Source organism: Anser cygnoides, chromosome 14 (genome assembly GCF_040182565.1).
Source record: "Anser cygnoides isolate HZ-2024a breed goose chromosome 14, Taihu_goose_T2T_genome, whole genome shotgun sequence".
In the NCBI taxonomy this organism is placed as follows: domain Eukaryota; kingdom Metazoa; phylum Chordata; class Aves; order Anseriformes; family Anatidae; genus Anser; species Anser cygnoides.
The window spans coordinates 13,655,531-13,677,022 of record NC_089886.1 but is presented as its reverse complement, the minus strand read 5'-3'; the positions used below and the strand labels follow the sequence as shown (position 1 = coordinate 13,677,022).

The 21,492-nt window shown below is 47.5% G+C and overlaps 1 protein-coding gene across 4 annotated transcripts in view; it reads right to left on the bottom strand.

The window, feature by feature from the left end:
- The window catches only part of FBXW11 (F-box and WD repeat domain containing 11), a 75,482-nt gene extending 54,481 nt beyond the window's left edge, over nt 1-21,001 (bottom strand). The window contains exons 1-3 of one of the 4 annotated variants that reach the window (XM_066977324.1): nt 20,854-21,001; nt 12,847-12,926; nt 4,519-4,620 (exon numbers count right to left, since the gene is read on the bottom strand). In XM_066977324.1, coding sequence (XP_066833425.1) covers nt 4,519-4,569 — 51 coding nt within the window. In that variant the 5' untranslated portion in view covers nt 4,570-4,620; nt 12,847-12,926; nt 20,854-21,001. The remainder of the gene's footprint in view (nt 1-4,518; nt 4,621-12,846; nt 12,927-20,853) is intronic. The other 3 variants (XM_066977326.1, XM_066977323.1, XM_066977325.1) reach the window with 3 other exon arrangements.
- Nucleotides 21,002-21,492: the final 491 nt, after the last annotated feature.

The window sequence follows — 21,492 nt, the reverse complement described above, 5'->3', positions numbered from 1 at the left end:
AACAAAACGGGAAGAGCAGGACACTGCATGCTGAAGGCTGAATGATTTATGAACAATAAATGAAAAGGTGTAGAAAAAACACATTGGGGGTTGTGAGTAAATAAGAGAAGCAGGAGAAATCTGAGCCCACTTTTAGAGGAGATATACTACGGTCACTTCAAAAAAGCAACAAAAGAGGTGTAACCAAACAGAAGGAGAAAGCAGTTGCTTGAGCAGTATTTGGTTACTAGATAAATTTCGTTACATCTATCTAATAATTTATTCCCCAAGCCTGATTTCATCACATCCTACGTTATGCAACAATTCAAAGAGAGCCATTTGAGTACTTATCTTCTCTTGCCTTATGATTAGTCTTCAGTTTAGGCTGGGGATGTTTACTTGCAGAGCTCGGAACACCGGGCGCCTCTCTGCGTGACAGCGCTGCTGGAGCTGCTTCCCACATTAGCATGGCAAAGCATTTTCAAGGCCACTGCAAAGCTTCATGAGGATGAAGCTACAGGAGGCGATGGATGCTCAGGGTTGCATTACACAACTGGTAACAGAACCAGTTTCTCTAAATACAAGTTACCAACACCTAAATGAGAGAGCGGGATGCTTTAATCGTGCAGTCAAATCCATATCAAAGAAAGGATGAAAACAGCAGCTATTTGAATCCAAGTGTGTTCATAACGCTAAGCTCCTGGCACAAAAACAATATTAAAGATAATTAAGTAGTTAAAAACAAGCCCTCTGAATCTATAGTAATTTCAACCATTATTAACTGGCATTTAATATACTCTTTTTAATACAACAGTTAACAAGTGACAGTAAGTGTCAAGGACTATTTCCAAACAATATTCATTATGATGAAAGTAAGAATGAGAGCAAACTTCAATACCACAATAGGTATTATTTTTTATTTAATTATGTCTCTCTCTCCATTCACTAACAGCTAACAGAAAACAGAGGGGAAAAATGTGTCCAGAAAACTGTAGAAACAAAGCAGGTATTTCACTGCATAAGAAAAGCAGAGAATACAAAATACGACTGCATCCTGGGGGCTCTTTCTTTGGGGCCCCCAGCACAAGGACGTGGGGCTGTCTGAGCAGGTCCAGAGGAGGCCACGAAGGTGATCAGAGGCTGGAGCAGCTCTGCTGGGAAGAAAGGAGGAGAGAGCTGGGGCTGTTCAGCCTGGAGAAGAGCAGGCTTCAGAGAGACCTCACAGTGGCTTTCAAAACTTAAAAGGGGCTTATAAAAAAGGTGGAGATCAACCTTTTGTTCTGTCAGGTATTGACAGGACAAAGAGGAATGGTTTTAAACAAAGAGAGGGGAGATTTAGATGAGAGGTCAGGAGGAAATTCCTCCCTCAGAGGGTGGTGAGGCACTGGAACAGGCTGCCCGGAGATGGATGCCCCATCCCTGGAGGTGTTCAAGGCCAGGCTGGACAAGGCCCTGAGCAGCCTGATCTGGTGGGTGGCATCCTGCCTATGGCAGGGGGTTGGAACTGGGTGATCTTTAAGGTCCGTCCCAACCCAAGCCATTCTATTCTATGAAACTAATTGTAAAGAACTGTAATGCTGCCACCCAATCCGCTGGCATTAGGGGATTTCTGCTTAAATGTTACAGCTTAATTTCAGAAGAGCCCAGTTGGGTTTCATGACTGCTAACAGTACTGTGAAAAGGCAGGGGTAAACCGAACCTCTGCTGCCTTCTTCCAGGTAGCGGACAGACCAAGCACTCTCGGAGTCTCCATGTTCTGGCAAGGGCTGAGACTGGGCAGCGCATCCCGAAGGCATTCTGCAGAGGCTCCAGAGTTGAGGCTAGGGCTCCTTCCTCGTTCTGGTCATCACTAACTGCTCTCCACACACAACACATACGGACAGCTGATACAACACCCAAATAACTTCTTCCTATCACTGAAGGGCTTCTCTATTTCCCTCCTTAAGCTTGCTCATCAGCATTGCTCAATCTGAATGACCGCACACCTCCTGGTATATGCGCTCTACCTGTTTCTAAACATGGGCTCACAGCTTAAGAAACAACAAAGGGCAAGTCACAGTGCCAAAATAAAAAATGGGGAAAGACAGCTGGTGCCACTTTCACTTCCAAGTTCCCCTTGGGACATCACTGAGTCACACGCCTGAAAGGAGAACTTTTTTTTTCTTAAAATATCTCTCACAGATGCTTCTAAGAGATTCAAAAACTCTTACTCCAGGTTGAAGTTCTACACACAAAACAAAAATCAAACTTCTCCACACACACACACACAAGACCTCTATTTCAGAACACAATCAAAACCCAAACCCTCTCTGCCTTCCCTCTCCGTCTCTCGGCACAGGGCCCGGCCAGCAGGAAGGCACGAGGGGAACGGGCCGGGCACACAAAACAGCTGCTCTCCATGCACCCGGCCAGCCTCAAAGCAACCCCACCAGCTTCAACAACGCACTTACACTTGCTGGGATGTAATTTAGTACTAGGATTTGTCAGCCACACGAACTGCTACTAATCTAGTTTAAAACACGCTGGGAACATTATATTCCTCCAGGCACACGGAGCAGGCACAAACTAACTGGTCTGTCTAAGACGACTGGCATTACAGCTGGCAGGTCTGCAACAACTCCTGAAAACAACACACCTTTGACAAAGTTTTCCAAGGGACACATCCTGACCTGACAGCTTCGTTAGCCACGGTTTTTAATGACGCCGCTGCTGGGTGGTAGCAGGTCTCCAGAAGTGTGGTATGTGGTAAACTACCACCCACCTGCCAACAGATGCTTTAAGAGGAAAAAAAACCATCCATACTAAAGAGGTTTATCATTAATTCAGGTGAACACTATTACCGAGCCCTTCCAGCTCCCCTGCCCGGGCTGGGGAGGGCCGCACAGGCCGACCGGCCTCCGTGCAGCCGCCAAACCAGGGCGGACAGGCACCGCTTCTGAGACCGTTACTGACGGCACAGCTGCCCCACGCCTGAAGCTGCCCTCCAACTGCTCGACACAGCTAGGAGTAAGCGACAAACTGGGAAGGACTGGAAAGGCTTCGGGGCCCCCCAGCGCCACCTGCCACCTCAGCTCCGAGCGCCTGCTGCACAGCTCTGAGATGCTCTTCCGCCATGGACAAGTCAGGTACCACAAGAAAAAAGAAATTCCCATTCCTGAAAGTTTTATTTTACTTTTCCAACGAGAGGGTGAGTGTTGAGGATCGGGGAAAGAGAGCAGAAAGGTCTCAGACTAGAGCTAGCTTGCAAATATTCCCAAGACAGGCACCAAACCCCCGTGACTTGCACAGTCATGACTCGTGATACCCATGATTTGCCCACGATGCAGCGCCAATTTCTATAAGGTTCTATTAGCCACCCATACATTTATCTTGGACATTTTTTTTTTCCCTGCAAAATAGTATTTCAAAATTGAAAACAAAGCAGTCAAACAGAAAACGGTTGTATTTTAACAGAAAATCTGAAACTTCAATTTGAAATGTAAATTTGCCAGAACATTTTGCATGCAAGAGGAGAGGTTTTCAAACACAGTTAATCTCTAAGGCAAGACATTCACGTTATCCAGTGTCTGAACTTAAATGTACTGGCTGCAAACAAAACTCAATTTGCTTAAAAGAAATTGCTTTCTGAATGAAAACTTAAGCATTTGTTTTGTACACATGAAAGACTGAACCACTGAGTAATGCTATCGTGTTAGAAAAGATACTAATATTAAATAATAATTATGTTCTGCTAAAAACTTTGCATTCAGAAACACTTCAGGAAGTGCCACAGAGTAACTATACATTTACTTTGCAAGGTAAATATCCTGGGAGGTGAGAACTTCACTGGTATCAAAATCTCCTTTTCATTATTTATCTTTTTCAATCCCTCCCACACCTGTAAAGAAACACAAGCAAATCCCCCATCTATAAATTACGCAGGCCCAGCTTTAACTGTTTACTAGCAGCAAAATAACAGAGCTTGATTTAGTGATCTTCTGTGCGGAGTGACCCCCATCCCTTGCTCTTCCCTTCTTAGCAGTGAAGAGGCTGAGTTACTCTGTTAACGCAAAAGGCTCCCCGACTCCGGGCTAACTACTCTGCATTCAGGCCTGCGCAATGACTAAATGTAAGGCTGTAACCAGGATCACACTTGGTAGAAAGTAAAAAGCTTATCCTTTCTAAATTAAATCACAAAAATATTACAGGCTATGCAGTTCATTGCAATTTAAGAGAAATGGCAAAGCTCATTGCATATTTTTTTAAAAATTAAACAAGAAAGCAAAACATAGCAGGCAACATGCACAACTATGCTACTTATATCACAACTTCAGTAAACAGGCAATAAAACACAAAAGCTCTCCCCCTCCCGCAGAGAACCTACTGTACAGAAAGCCCTCTTAAGGTGCACTCCTACAATGCAGTTAAGTAGAAGGTTTCAGCAAAGGATGCACAAAAAACATTTAGCAGACTTAACAATTTGATTAAACAGAGTCCTGAGAGTTTAACAATGTTCAACAGCATACGCATAACATTTACAACAAGAAAGAAGAAAGGCACCTGGAGACATCTGACACTGGGCATGCTCTGCAGGCATCTCAGTGCGCACATGCTCTCTACCAGGTTGGAGCAGCCTAGCCACAAAGACCTTGGCACAGAACACTGCAGGGTGACAAAAAGGAAGGAAGAGAAGAAGCAGTTAGATGCCACAACAAATCACTCAAGGCAGGCAACTCATTAGTACGTTAACGTGGGTACTTATCTATGGCATTTCTACATTAAGCACGAGGTTAGTGGCCAAGGGTAAAATAACGACTGAAGATCCTTTGCAGAAAGCGAGCCGTCCCTCTGTCCTACCAAGGATAACGAGCTCATTTCCCTCATCCCTCTGTCCTACCAAGGATAACGAGCTCATTTCCCTCGTTTGCAGCCTACAGGCTTCAGTGCAGGGTGGCAGTGACAACCCCATAGCAGGATGGGAGGTGCGGCAGCACGGGGCCAAAAGCCCAACAATGCAGGTTAAGGGCAGGGGCAAGTCCCCAGAGCATGGTCCTGGGGATTTGGGGGAATTAAGGCTTGGCACCCCACCCCATCTCATCTTTCCCAAACTATTTGTGCTTATTTGTTCTGACAGCAGAGCCTACATTAACTCCTGAGGTCACGGTCCACATATCGGGGCACTGACACAACCAAAGCGTGTGCTTTAGAAGAGGAACGCCACCTGGCTATGTTTGGGTTGCAAGACCAAGTTCTGCTTACTTAAGACAGTGTCCTGCTGCTTTAGTGGGTTATGGGGGTATTATCAGTTACATGTATCCTGTAAGCCAAATTATGCCCTACAAACGTTTATCACTCATACCACCACCCAAGCCCAAAAGAACCAGGCTTCACGACCCAATTCCATGCTGCTGACACTACAAGCGAGGAAAAGTTTGGAAGTGTTGTTTCATTGCTTAAGCTGGAGAAGTTCACTGCAGACAGACTCTGCAGCCCTTTTACAGCTCAGTGATATTATTTCACAGTTCCTTTTAAGGGTACAATAGTAACTGCACAACCACCAGAGAAAGCTAGAGAAAAGGATTCAATTACCATCAGGCAGCTCACAAACCCGGCTCCAAAATTTGGCTCTCGGTATTTTTCACATGGGCTTCCAATTTAGTTGTAATAAAGACCAAATCATTACAAGACAATCCCACAGGTCACAGCTGAAGCAGAATACCCCAGGTGAAGACTTGGGGAGACCCTTTTTGTGCCAGCAGGGAAGGGAAGGAGGGAACCCAGAGCAACTGAGGAGATAAAACCTTTATTTAAATTTTCGTTTCATATCTAATGAATAAAACACAAGGAAGCGTAAGACTTTCGTCCCTGTGCTTAAGAGAGATTAAAGCAAAAACAAGACAAGAATGATCCCAGCAGGTAAAAATAAAATTATTAATGCTATATTGTATGGTCTTTTCCTTCAATATCAAAATAGGCGAGTTTTAGATTATTAAAAGATTCTTTAAAGCTTAAAGAAACATGATTTTCCAGTTAGCTACCGATTAATCCAGTAGGTCTATGATCAGTTTGCAGTAAGATGACATGTCCTCATACAAACAACTGAAATTCAGGTCCCAGACCTGTTTTGGACAGTCAGCCAGTGATACTAGGGAAACTATCTCAATTTCAAGATTGTCAAAAAAAGAGTATGTTTAAAGACAGGGGATGTACCGTTCAAATCTATTATGATATTGAAGATGTCGGACCTTAATCAGACCTTACAGTTCTACCTGAAAAGTGCATACAGGTACAGAAAACTTCCTTTCTGATCTGTGTCATTATTTGATCCTATTTGGCACAGTATCTCGATGGCGTTTCAGCAGCACTGAACCATCAATGCTCAGTGCATTTATTAAAGCCTAAATAAGTTTTTGAATTTTTAAATACAGAGGCCCAGTAAAAATTTTAATTCTGCTCACGTCACTTCGTTGAAAGTCACTGATCACGACTCACAACAATGTTCTCTCCTAACATCTCCAAGTCCGATGTACAAAACCGTGTGTGATCGACCTACACGTGCAGACTTCCCAGGTACCCTGTCAGCCCTCCAGTGGACTTCAGGAGCCCACAAATCACAAGCTAAAAATCGCTGGTTTAGGCCATCAGACTGTGCTTGCCTTTAGGAATTACTTTCGCTAAGCAAGCTGAATATTAAGAACTTAAGTGAAATGTGGGTAACTTGAGAATAACTTTTTAATTTAGTTCAAAACACATTAGACAAGGAAGCCATTTCCATGCCAAGCTTAAGCCACACAAAAACCTCTCCACGGCATTACGAAACCCTGAATGAAAGGATTTATAAAAACCACTGGACACTTAACTGCAGCAATGCTATTGCACAATCCTACAAATTAAATATTGCATTCTACTTCACACTAGAACAGGAATGTGCAAATATTTGTGCGCTTCACTGACATGTTATTTCTTGACCCTGTCTGCGTATGAGCTGCTGGTTATAAATAAAACCACAGCAGCGTATTAAGACTCTTAATTTGTGAATAACAAGGACCTGAACTTATACCCTCACTTTCCACTTGCCTTTCATCAGGATCCCAGGGAGCTGCAGCACAATTCAATAAAAACTGGGAAAAGTGTGTTAAACTCACTGCACAAAGTACTGGTCCTAGAGATGGTGGTGCCAGTCCCCAGTGCACCGCAGACAAAAATGGAGTGGAAAGATAGCTACCTCATCCAGGACAAAAAAACAAAATGGCCAAAAAAAAAAAAAAGACCAAACTTTAGGAAGCCAACTCCTGCTCCACAAATCTCTGCGGCTGAGGTCAGAAGTATGGAATATCTTACTGAAAGGGTTTTTTGTTTGTTTGTTTAAAAAAAAAAGGTGCAATACTGAATGAATTTCATGTCAGTGCACAAAACACATGGGTATTTTCACTGGCTGGCGGGCATAACATTCAGTGTACATTTACACCAGCGTCAGTCGCACTGGCAGACAACAAAACCATGGAGGTTAAGATAAGGCCAAACCTCAAGTTTTAAAGCTAAATCTCACTGCAGAGTTTTAGGTGACACATCAAGGCTGCTGCGCTCCTCTGAAGGCAATACTCAGAGGGGAGCAACAAATGGATGCAAGAGGGGCTCTCCAGCAACGCAGCAAGGAGCAAATGATCCTGAAACAATAAATACAAAGAGAAACCACTGTTCTGACCTTCTGGATACCTTATGTTCAAAAAAAATTAATACCTTAACGCTTTGGTAGGCCAGCCTCAGGAACGACATTTCAAGATTTAGGTTTCAATCTTAAGTCACAAATTCAAAAAAAAAAGTATGCAAAGGTTTGAATTTGCATTCCACGCAAAATTTTAAGTCTTATCAGTTAAAAAAAGGAATATGCTTTTAAGTCTTTCAGGTTAGATGCTAAGAACTTCTTATATGAATAGTAAAGCATCAAATTTGTAGGTAATAACTTTTTAGGATAAAGGTTAAAGAATTCAACAGCCCCTGAACAATATAAAGTTTCTGTTCACTTGGGACTTTGCACAGGTGCAGAGCACCATTTTGTTAAAGCACTGTAAAATGTCCAGAAACCTTTGGTTTCAGTGCATTTAAAATTAGAATTCACATCCAAACAGAAACATTCACCATTTTATACCAAGTTAGCTCAAGAAATGCACATGGACTAGCACCTGTGCTCCTGGTGGAACTAACACACTACAACCAGTGACGGAAATGCTGCGGTGTCATAGTTCAGAAAGCATTAGCACCACTAGGCCTTCTTAGTAGAACTTTTTATAAAGTATTAGAATTCCGACCTCAAACATTTCCACCAAAATTACATTCATTTCATTTATATAAGATAATTTAAGGATTCAAAATGTATTGTGGGACATTTACAGATTTTGAGATTCTGTTCTTAAGGTTAAAATATCCTTGCTTTTGAAAAAGTTTCTAGACAGTTAAAAAGAGAATGGGGAAGGGAGGTATTTTTGAATTTTGAAGAGAAATACAGAAAAACAAATGAATTGTCTAATAAACTTCATTTCTCAAGAAGCATTGCTAACCATATGCATTCACTCCCCCTGCCATTGTTTTCTTTTTTACACAGATTATTACACGATCAAAATTGAGCATAAATACCTAATAAATCATTCAAGTTCCCAAATTCTGAAGTGCTTTTCCCAACTTCCTTGTGAAAACCAAGCAGCTCCTCAGGAAGTTTAGCTCGTGTTCTGCATTTCTTGGAGGTCTTTTCCAACCTTAACAATTCTATTCTGATTTCCGTAGAGCTATGAATAGATTCAGACTGGCAGAGTCAGGTACAACCAAAAAACGTAAACCTTCACTCTGAATTCTCTTCACGCTTTTAGTTGTCAGAAACTCACGTGCAACTCTACGCTTGTAATGGGCTGTGTGGTTTACTTTGATGTAGGCCCAGACCAACAGAACCGATGCTTTTTTATTTCCATTAGCCCTCACGATTGATAAACGCATGGGGTAACCGCTGTTACTTAAAACGTTCTGTGTCTGGAAGTGACGCATCCACTGGTAGCTCAGACCTAGTGCTGCAAAGAGGGGCATTCCCACAAGCGGTGCTCGACTTACGGACAGTCAGGACATTTTATGAAAGCTTTAGGCTCCCACGTCAAATTTAGTATCAAGCCCAGATCTTAGTTTCTCAAAAATCTGCATTAAGCACGATAAGAAAAAATATAAAGCAGTAACACTGTTCAAAGGCCTTCAGCATTATTTTACACTCAGCAAGGAACAGTTGCCAACTACTCAGCAAGCCCCAGCCCCTTTTGCTAGCTGGGACACCCTCTAGCTCTTACCTGGTGTCGTTACCTTACGCAATTCATTCAAAACATCTGTAAGCAGAACAGTGCTGAAACAACTAGATATTGGAACAAGTACTCTGAGTGTTTGCAAGACGTAGAAAATGGAAAGTGTCAAAGTATACTTGTAATTGTGAATATTTGATCGGACATAAAGTGTGGGGGCATGCACGTTAACACGAATAAGCATGTTCCACAAGCGACAGCCTGGCTTGGCATGGTACCACATTCACTGTGCTGCACATTTTGGCACGCTTGGTATCTTTGCTGAGGTACTCTGAAACAAAACAACTGGTATCAGACCAATAGTAGTACTTCGTACTCTTATTTTCATTTCAAAACCAAGATGTCCCTTGAGAGATGGGTGTGTTCACATGCTCCATACAAGCTGGAAGTGGTGGCATCGCATCACTACCTTTTCCACAGACAAAATGCAATCTCACGTCCAGACTTGAGTGTCTGATTTGGAAGGCTGTCCGAGTACCATTCTTACAATGCATTTCCAAAATGCAAGGAGTTTCTCTCACATGTTCTGCTTCAAGAACAGCTGCATTCTCAGGTCAAGAAAGTTGTCCTTGTACAAGAGATTTAGCTTGCTCTCGCATTTCTGTGCTTTGGAGAACTAGGGAAGTTAAAAATTAGTTTCTTGAAAATAAGTATCGGAGTAGTAAGCTCATCTTAACTTGTAAAATGCTTTTGATTTTTCCTTTATTGTTAGTAGATCATTCAAAAAATAGGAAACCAATAGCTGAGTCACTCTTGCGTTAGAAAAATCTATTCAGAAAAAAGATTGCCATTCACAAAGTATCGCTCAATGATACAACCTCCCAATTGTCATTCAAGATCTGCACGTAAGCTTCTTGCATTTGGAGGAAAACACTAAGTGAGAAATTAAGAAACTTAAAGCAAGGCAAATGAGGAGAAATTTATCTGATAAATTATTTTCCATTACCACGCAGTTCTTCTAATTGGGCAATGAATTCACAGAAGCGTGATCAATAATGCAGTCCCGCTCTGCTCCTGAAGATCAAAGTATGCGTTTGCTACAACAAAATGAACGCTACAAAAGGAATACGGATTCAGTGGAGAAGAGATTAAGTGCTTTCTTTGCATATAACAACAACCTTACTCCATTATAATTTATTCATCAGAATAAGACTCGTGAGATGCAATATCTTGTTTTCAGGAGGACACAGAAGACTATAGAGAAAATCCTAATACATTTACATCATAGTCGCTCTTCAATGTTAACTGAAAGCAGTCTACATTTTCCAAAATACACGGTTTTTAGGTTAACCTTTGCTTCCTTCGTACAGTGACACCCCAATTCCAACAATTTCAAAACTTCTAAATTATGATATTCCTTGCTGCACTAGCACATCCTACGTTACATAAAAAAGCCATTTTGAAAGAAAACTGGCTTTCTTACTCTCTTATGCAGGAGGAACAGAGGTGTTACAGACATCTACAGACAGCAGTACACCTGCTAATAGTAAATCATAACTGGAAGGAAAAAAGAGACCTAGCACTGCCAACTGGAATAGCAGAAACTTTAAAGTAAGTTGAATACTCACGGAACTGTAGATGAAGCTTGCCTGAAACTGTAAGAGCTGGCTCAGACTCTTTTCTGAATTCAGTTTTCAAGGATGGGGACTAACGCAATCTAACAAAAACATTAACCTGATCTAAAAACACAGCCTGTATAAGGCAGTGTGCGCTTTAACTTGACTAGTTTAAACAAATATGAATTCCAGGCTTAGTACATAGTAAAATGGTAGATTTGCATTCAGTGTTTGTATTTTAAATGTTGCAGAGGGGTATTTAAATCACCTTTGAAAGCTGCGTTACATTTTACTTTAAAAAAAATAAGATTCAAAACCAAGCCTCCAACCTGCACATACTTCCACGCAGGTTCAACTGAGCCTTCGGCAGGACCGTTCCGGGTTTCAAACAGCTAAGCACTTCATACAACATTACATATCCTAACGCTGGGGATCTTAACCAGCAGGAGCACGCGTTTACACTTCCCCTTTCCCCCACCCCCAGTGTATTTAAATTATTTCCTTGTTTCAGTTTTCATCATTAAAGATGTCGAGATCACTTCTGCCTCCCCATTCTCTCAGTTCAGAGGAGGGCACGCCCCGAGGGGAAATGCTCCATGAGAAGATTTTATTTCACCGGGCGACTCCGAGGTGAGGGATGGCCTGGTCAGCACATGGGACAAGTTCAGTTTGATATTAGAACAGACTGCAGGAAATGTGTCAGACTAAGGTTAACGAGCATTTTCCTTTGATTTTCCCTCAGACTTTTTTTTTTAAGAATTGTACTCAAAAAGCATGCCCAAGACTTGTACCCTAACCAAATAAAATTCAAGTACTCAAAAAAACAAGCCAGGAAACAACAGTATCCTGTGCACAAATAATTCGTTATAGAGGTATTCATCAATTAAATGCAAGTATAATTTTTGCACAAAATACCACACCAGCAAAACAAACGCACAGCTAACACAATACATGATATCAACAGCACCTACAGGAGTTTCTTCTACAGTATGTTAGATACTGAGGCCTTAACATTTGTTTTAATGGCTGTCTACAAGAGAGCACTCAAGCAGCTTAGCGTTATTGCTATAACATCAAAAGGAATCGAGGCGTACCTGCTTCCTACTAACTTTAGCAGTAAGTTGCCGGGTTCATGAAAGCACTACCTTGGAGTAAAGCTGGGCGTTAGGAGGGGTGTCTCACGCTCACACCAGACGTTTAAGGCACTTAACTTTTTCCTCTATCAGCCAGGGATCTGGCTTTCCTTCCTTGCGCACACGAACACCTCCCAAACTTACCCTTACGATATCATCTTGTAGCCTTTTAGTCATGTCAAAGTCTCAGTAAGGTGACTCCAAATACGACCACGCCCCCCTACTCTGAAACAAACCTGCTGCAGCTCTGAGGCACCTCCCTGAAACCATGCCTTACGGCTGGCTCGGCGCTGCTCTGAACCACCACCACCAGAGCTTGCAGTTGAGACCTCGTTACGGATTTACCAGGCTGACTCCGAGCGCTGCCCACAACACCATTTCAAACGGCATGTCAACAGGGTAAAGCTACTGGAATTCGTAACACAAACAGCTGGAGCGAGTTCCCTAAAGCTCTGATGAACTCATGAGAAAACAGGGCCAGAAATCAGAGCAGATAGCTACTACTTTCTGAACTCGACTGAAAAGTTCAACAAAGCCATTGATAAGGCTGCTTTCTCCCTTCAGAAGCGAGATTTGTCAGCTATTTGCTCAGTGCCCCTTTATCTGCAGATACTGCTCCCTAGCTCTGCAGAAGGGCCGTCTGCCGCGCGTTCCTAGGACTCTCCTGCAGAGCAGACCTGCAATTCCCTACTGAAGCGTGTGTATTTACTGAATGTGCCTTCTCTTACTCTAAACTCGCATCAGCAGCTAACTTGGTGAGTTCTAGTATGTAAGGGACGTTAAGCAGTTAAAGCAGGATACTGAATTTGCGGACAAACTCATCTAAGCAGAAGCAGCAAGAGATAGTACAGGGTGACTTCTTACCTGAAACTTTGTTTCTGGGCTTCAGATCCACCAATCCAGAATGAAAGGGGATTCGAATGGGTTTTCCTTCTCAGACTTGTCTGTTAAAAGAGAGCAGCCAATCATCTTCAGCTTGGTGTATCTACTGCTTTCTTGAACGAAATCCCCATTACGTACTGCTAATGCTGTTAGAGACGAGCAGCCTACACACCTTACCGGTCCGTAACGACTACGTTAGTGGGGTCATCGGATTGGTGGATCTAAGACAGAGAAACGGACTCACAGACCAGAAATCGCTCTGTCCCGCACCCTGAGTCAACCCACCCTAAAACAAGGGTGTTGGGGCAACAGCTCGCTTTGCGAAGATTAAGGAAGACGAGAAGAAACTACAAGGCAAACAGCGGAGCAAACACTAAAGCTTCGTCCTCCAGCTTGTACCTTGCGAGCACGCTCCAAGAACCTCTAGACTGGCAGCACACAGCTTTGCAAAGCACATCGACTTCTCCTAACTGCCATCCACATGCTCTAAAGCACGTCACTGCCCTGATTCTCTGCCTTTTTCCAGACCCAAAGTGATCCGACCTTCCTTACGTACCAGCTGCACAAAGATGGAGCCTTCAAGACACGACCTGAAGGAGAGCACTGACTTCAGATCTTCAGTATCGCTGCGTCTCTGCAACAGATCCCACAGCTAGGAGCAAGGTGAGGCATGCTCTTCCTGACTGAGGTAAGGGAAAGCTGCCCCTCACTAAGCGAGATGGTGAAGGGGCTGCAGCCAGCACTTTAGCAGTGTGCTCAGAGTCAAGAACGACGGATGTGAAGCGGCTTTAGCTGCAACACCTACGAGAAGAAAGCCTGCAGAAGTGCACGCTACGCCCGTGACAGAACTAATAACGAAAGCCTATCCAAAAGCGACGAGGCTGCGAGGCTTCCAGCCAGATCTCCTAAAGGCTTGGGCCAGCCTACAGAAGGACTTCCCCTAACAGGGGCAGCACTTCCTAGAACACGCTGCTGCAATACCCAGAGGAGGACAGGCCAACACCACCTCTCCCACCTTCCCTTTCCTCTCCAATCCCTCCGGAGAACTGAACCAAGCGTTCCTCACCCTCCACAACAGTGCCCTGTGCCTCGAGACAGGAGCAGCAAGGAGAAGGACAGGAGAAGAGTTATGGGCACGGCTGTCCAGAGCTCCCCAAAGAAAGGAGCATCTTCACCGAGGGGTGACTTCAGGCTCTGACCACTGGTAACGTAACAGTGACAGGGCAACATTTCAAGGGCAGAGCAGGGCTGTAAATCTGACACCGTGCCCAATCTATGAATTTTAAGGCTGCCAAGTAAAGCGATAAGATGTCAAGGCATATGACTCAGAATTTAAGAGTACAATATAGCTCAGTAACACGACAGCTATCAAAATTATATAAATGTGCCGATTTGCTAAGTCAACAGAGCCAGCAGGATGGTAGAAGGAGAGGCACGGGAGTGTGACAGCACGGGTCTGATTTTTCTCTTGGAAGCAGCGGAGTGATGGAGACAGCCCCAATATCAAGTTTCCCTGGCTAGTCCTTCGCTGCCCAGATAGAATTGCTTGAAAGATTCTCTATCAAATACAAGCTGTAATTGTAACTTCAGTTTTGCAAACAGATGCCGAGTGTAGATTTCCACAGAGCTGCGTGTAGTTTGGTCTGAAACCCTGCGATTGGCGTGACTTAACAAGACAAGATTTGAACAGACCATCATTGTGCAAGCCACTCTGACGTGCACACACGTCCCAGAAGGGCACACGATGCGAGTCGTCACAATTTTTGTGCCAAAATTCCCTACGCAACAACTCGCAGCAACCGGAAACTTACAGCGCGGCCGCGCAGCTCCTAAGGCTGAATACACAGCTGCCTGTCTTCCCCCAGCCTACGAAGGAAACAACTCTTCTCAGTGCTGCATGGCTAAAAGCTGACCCCAAAAGGTTTTTACTGGTTCACAGTGAAGGCACGTTGGTCCTAGCAGGGGGCAGGTACCTACCTACATCTCAGAAATTTCTGTCTGCATTTGTAGGAAAGTGGGCCTGGGAAGCAGAATTGTTCTTCAGTTCCCTACAGAAACTTCAGTTTTGCAGGGTACAAGTAGAGGGATGCAACTCCTGGGGGGACCTGGATAAACCAAGCAATGAAGAAACACCACGCCTCCAAACGCTCCCGTTGTTAATTTCGCCTGTATGAGAAGCAAAGTAAGTTTCCAAAAAGTCAGCACTTTTTTTTGTTATTAAAGCACAAAAGGCACTGCGTTATTTTTGCATTATCTGGTCTCAGTCACGCACCACTCATAGTGGGAAATGTGTGAAAGTAATACAGGAAAATGGAGTAGGCTGTCAGATGTCACACCACGGAGCTCAGAAATACACCAAGAAACCAGGGAAGGAAGGGATTTTCCAGAAAAAGTGGATTTTCTGTGAATACCGAAGCATTATCAATACCATGGAAATCAAGCTGTGAAATCAGATTATATAACGAACAGTGGCATTAGTGCAAAGAAAACATCATGAGAAGAAAGCTGGAATGTAAGTATTGTTATTAATCAGCATTAGTTTAACCAACTCGGTACAGATTCTCGTTTCCCTTCAACTTATTTTCTGCCTTGCAACAACAAGAACACGACTTGTCACCGAGCAGCCCTCTCACAGCCACGGTCTCATTCTCTCCCACACATCATTCTTCCCTCCCTGGCACGTTTGCCACAACACCCATTTCGTTTCGAACCCGTCTCGCGTTGCACGCCGCTGAACAAGCGCCCTGAGCAGCGCAGGAAGACGAAACTGAAAACGCAAAAGCAAGACAGTGACCTCTAAACTCCACAGCAATAAAACGGAACGCATCAAAAAACATACATCGTGTTGATTTAACAAGTGGCGGAGGTGTTTCAGAAAACACACACGAAATGAAAACGTCCATCCAGCCTTCAGAGGACACCGCCAGGCCTCCCTACGGCACAGCCTGCAATAAGCCAGCTCGGTTTGTTGTGCTGAGATGCTGGCGCAATGCTCACCGGTGACCCACATTTTTAGCAACATTAACAACTCGAAGGGATGCAGTCAGCGTGCTCTGAGAGGCACAAACAGCACGGGCACGTTTTTATGTCTTTTTGCAGGAGCGACCGACAGCCCGCCCATCAGAGGGGCACGCAGCGCACCCGCGAGGCGCCATCCCCTCCCCGCTGGCAGCCAGGCACCGCGTTTCTGAGCCTAATTCTGGGCTCCCCAGACCCGAGGCAGGGCCTGCAGGCAGCACGTCACCTTCCAGTTACCCGGCGGTGCCCGCAGGCACTGGAGCTACCCGCGCTCTTTGGGCAACGAGGTAACTTCATCTGCTGCTCCTGATTTGCTCGCTGCTGTTGCAAAGGCTGGCAAATTTAGTAATGCTAGATAATTTAACTGAAGCGAGGGAAAAATCTCCTTCTCAAATGAGGTTTAGCAAGCCCTTGGTGAAACACAAGCATTTGGTTTCCCAAAGAAACTGCAGGTTTCCCTTACTAAGGGCTAGAAGAGATTTCGGTTCAGAGCTTTCCCTACAAACGGAACATGTGCAGTTCTCCTTCATCTGGGCAAACCGATGGCTGCCGCCATCCAAACCCGCGCTTCAGATGTTTTATTTTTAATTTGCAACCTCTGTTCCGCATCTTTGGGTTTGCCGTGTCCCCTCTTCCCTTTGCCAGCCCGCTGCCCCCCTCAGCCTATTGTTTTATCTAACCCTTCCCAAAAGATACAGCTTTCCACACTTCTTTGTCTACTTCCCTCATTTCATCATCACTCTGCTGGCTCTAAATTCAGTTGCCTAGCTCTAATTCATTTTCTTAAGCTCTTCCTTCCCATTTTCTGCACCGCTGCCAAAGTCACAGCAATCTATTCGCTTGATATATTCATCCTTCCTCTTACAGGCACTCTGAAGCGCGGCTGTCACTCTGATGGCCTCTGCAGCAGCACAGCTCTTAAATCCGCTGCCCCAAAGGCTCCTGTGCCCTCCACGCAGCCTCCTAACCGGCCACCGCCTCCCGAGACACCCGCTCGAGCCATTTCCCTTTTCCCCCCCCAAGTATGAAACAGTTCAACGTGCTTCTGAATGCACGCTTTAACGTCTGGCGTGCAGCTCACACCGCCGCTCATTTAGCTAATGAAGATTAAAAAAAGACAGCTGCAAAGCACGCTTTGCTATCCCACTAGAGAAAGCGCCGTGAGCAGCTCGTGAGACATCTGTGAACCTGTGCATGAACTGCCCGCTCCTCCCAGCCCTCACGATGAAGGGCTGAGCAGCGACATTTGAGCCACAACAGTACCTCCTTTGTTCCAGATGCAAATCCCATCACAGCCTAGTCCATCTGTATCTCTATCGCCACCGAAGTCAACTCTTTGAAGGATTCCTCCGAGAAGAATCGGAAAAAAATTAACCAAGTGCAACCGTCTGCTTGGCTAGTGCCGACTGGGACAGGGAGGGAAGGAAAGGCAGAGCGTTACGGCCTACCGAGACACGTGCAGCAGGCGTGTTTCAGTTTCCAAGCAGAACGCTGCCATTTATTTTGCCCTGTACAACTTCACATAGCCTGGGGGCACAGCCGTGGCCAGCCGCAGTAACCCAGGGGCTGCAGGAACCGCTGGCACGGCTCGGGAGAAGCGGCTGCTGGCACAGCGCTCCCGGGTGCAGCGCTCCATTCCCAGAGGTTACCTTCGGAACGTGGAGGCCTGCAGCTCGCACGCAAGGTCTGCCAGGAGAAAGCGAAAGGCTTTTGGCAAGATACTCGGTTATAGTTCTTCATTTATTATTTACCGAGGCACTTCAACGCTGGACACTTACGAGAGACATTCTAGACAACAAAGGCAGCACGTCAGGAAAAACCCTTTCCGCACACGTAACGTTCCGGCACGGCTGGCCGCGCGCTGCACGCGAGCTCGGCAGGTCGGACCCCAGGCAGGGCCTTCCCACAGCCCCTCCACCGCCGAGCGGCGGCGTGCTGAATCGAATCTGCCGACGCTGCAGCAGGGGGATCTGCGCTCGTGGAACGGCGCGCATCAAGGACACGGCGGCGAGGCAGCTGCTAACGGGCTCGGCAAGTGGATGAATTTACACCCGCTGCCCTCCTGCTTCTGCCGCCGCCTCCCAGAGCGGCCGGTGGGCACAGGAGCCTGCGAGCCTGGGAGCTGGGTTTTTACACTCAGGATGCGCACGGTTCCACCCATGCCCATGTAACTTTTTAACCTGTATGAAAAAATGTATTTTTCATACCTCTGTATTCTTCCACAACCACATCAATGCGAACCAAGAGGCTAATTATCCCCTACTTTGAAAGCCTGCTGGTAAAACAAAGGCACGGTTAGGTGAAGCTTTCTGAGAACACGGGAACACAAGGCTTTTATCGAGCGTTCAAGACAAACGCGTACAGTGGGTTTGAACAGCACAGATTTCATAAACTGCTCCGAATTTGTAGGTAAAAAAGGTGTTCCACAAATTGTCATTGGTATTTCACCTGAAGAAAGAAAAAAGGTTGATTCTTTAGAAGAGCAAAAAGGTCACCCTTACCTAATTCCACAGAGAAAAATCAAAACCAGGGGAAGAAAGAGCCCTCTCAATCAGTTTGGCTAGCCCCCCATCTGGTCTGGATTACCTCTTCATTCCTCCCTTTCTAACGGTTTGCCCACTCGCACAAAGCAGTGGGCCGGGACGGCGCAGTGCTCAGGTGCCTCAGCTAAGCACCTGCCAGCTACGCACCAGCCTGACCCCGGCCCTCCCGCGGGCACACGAGTCAGCCCCGGAGGCCCCGAGCCTCCCGAACTCACTGGTGCAGGTAGCGGGGACCTCGCCTGGGGAGGCCGATACCATCTACAAATGAAAGCCATGAAACGTCCCAACTAAATCAAGGGCTCATCACCGCTGGGAAGGCTGGATGGTGTGACTTACAGAGCCGGAACCACGTATCGCCAGCCTTAAGCTGTCCTAGAAGGAGAGTGACTTCGGCACACCAGCTAAAACTTTGTACGGCAAATGGAAGTTGTCACTCTGAAACCTTAAAATATTTCTCTTAGATTCCAGCTTTAAAAATAGACCGGCATTATTTCCATGACTGATTTTTCTTTAAATAAATGCAAATGATCCATCCAGCGCAGGAATGGTTGAGGGCTGGAACACCCCGTTCTGAAACTTCTGGGCCATTAACATGTTGACACGCTCCCTCTTGTTTATCAGCCACTCAGAATTACATCGCACTCGTCCCTCCGAGCCTCTGCACCAGGCATTTGCACCTCTGCGACTCGGGACTCATCCTTGGCCTCAGAGGGCAGCGACCGAGCACCCAGAGCGCACCAAACACAACCTCCTGTGGCAGAGAGAGGCATAAAACGCCTTGCTTGTAGTGAGCAGCACCCGCATCCTCTTCCTGAGGATGCCATCCTCACACAGGAGAGCATCCCGTTAGGTCTTACCCGTCAGGATCATCCCTGGCTTTGGGATATTTCCTGCTACCCTTAACAGCTGACAGAGGAGCTTGCACCAAACACTGAAATCTCTGACTGTGAGCTCTGTCCATACCGCCTCTACTCCTGCCTTGCTGCCTTACAGAAACGGTGCAGAGCATCTCATCTGCTACAGCACGCGGGCACTAAGCCTTCGAGCCACGTCTCCGGTTCCAAATGGCTTCCAAGGACCCGAGTGAAGCCTGCGCGCTCAAGCACAAGTGGTTCTGGGCAAGCCCTCGCTGAGGCTGAAGTTAAATTCAACCATCTACATTTTGCAGAGTATTGTCTTCTGTGGGAAACTACAGAATTAATTGTTCATCCTATTAAAATTTGACAATTATTAATGCGTTTTGAAAAGGAGAAAAATGTGTTTCTTCAATCTCTTGCTACAAAATAAAGAACTTAGTATCCCAGTGAGTATTCGCCTTTACATTAGTGCATTTCCTAGATGCAGCTGTAAATGGGGGACGCCATCATCAGTAGCATTCAAAAGCTGTGTTTGCTTCTGCTGATTTGGCCAAACCCAGACGAGACTGGTAGAAAGGCTTACACAAGAGACAAGCACGAAAGCTGAGGGAGGCGAACGTACCTCCCGGCCCGGAATGCCACCTGAGCACCTCCCACCACCGGTGGGGCAGGTGGGAAAAAAGCCGCTGGAAAACTCACCGCTCAGGGTGGAAATTCAGAGGGGAAATTCAGCCTCGTCCTGCGGCAGCCACCTGCCCCGCTGCGGCGGGATCGCTGCCGGTGCCACCAGGGTTTCGGGGCGGGGGCCGGGGCCGGGGCAGCAGCCTCACCGAGCACAGCTTTAGCTGCCGGGCCGGGTGCTGGCCGGGCCCCGCAGGGTTGCGGGCTGTGGGCTCGGGATTCCTGCCCCTGCGGCACAGGTGACGCTGAAGAAAGTTCCTATTTCGCGGGCCGGGCGCCTCAGCGGGAGCTACGCTAGCTGAAAACCACGCGCCGGCCGCCTCCGCCGAGCCCAGCGCACCGGGGAGCGGCTCCGCGCCTCTTCTGCCTCCTCGGCCCCCGATGCGGCACCGGCTGGGGCTGCGGGCGGGACGGCGAGCTGCGCCTGCAGCGCGCAACGCGGGAGGCTCCCGCCCGCTCCGACGGCCCCGGGAGCCCCGGCCCGGCCCCGGGAGCCCCCGGACGGCCCCGGGAGCCCGGGCCCGGCTCCCCGAGCCCCCCGCGGCAGGGGCACCCCGGGGCCGTGCCGCTCGCTTTCGCTTTCCGCCCGCTCCGCCTGCAGCGCGCCCCCCGCACCGACGCCGCTTTTCGGTGCTTTCCCCCTGCCCGTGCCCGGTTTTTATTTTTAGTGTTTTTTTTTCCTGTTAGTTTTTGGGGTTCAGGGTTTTTTTATCTCTTTTTTTTTTTTTTTTTTGCGCCCCTCTCCCGTCACCGCGCCGGCCCCGGAGACCCCCCCGCAGCCCCGCAGGGCCCAGCCGGGGGCACCGCGGAGGGAACCGGGGGAGGGGGGGAGGGGGGGAGCGGGGCCGGGCGGCGGGGCCGGGGCTGCCCGCGCGGCGGGGGGCACTCACCATCAGCTCGATGGTCTTGTCCTCGATCACCGAGTCGGGCTCCATGGCGGCGGGCGGGCAGCGCGGCCCGGCCCAGCCCCGCTCCGCTCCGCGCCCCCGGCCCCGCCCGCCCCGGCCCCGGCCCCGGCCCCGGCCCCGCGCCCGCCGCCAGGCCCCGGCCAGGCCCCGCCGCCGCCGCCGCCGCCCCCCCCGCCGCGCGCACGCACGCACACGCACGCGCAGACGCGCACACGCACGCAACGTCACCGCGCCCCAAAGGGCAGCTCCGCCCCTCTTCCCGCCTACGGGCTCGTCTCCCGACGGACCACAACTCCCGGCGGCCCCCGCGGCGCCGCGCTCCCATTGGCTGCGGGCCGCAGGCGGCGGGCTCGCGGCGCAGTGCGGGGGGGGAGGGGCCGTGGGGGCGCCTCACGGGCTGGGAGGGGCGGTGTGAGGGGGCCGGGCTCCGACCCCAACCCCAGCCCCAGCCCCAACCCCCACCCCCAATCCCAATCCTAATCCTAATCCCAGCCTCAGGGAAAGGGGGCCACGGTGCCACTCTGGAGGGGCTTGAGGTTGCAACACAGTGCTCCTTTGGTTTAAATACAGCTTTTTCTTTATTTGACTACCCTTTTTCCTCAATACACTGAGTACACAAGA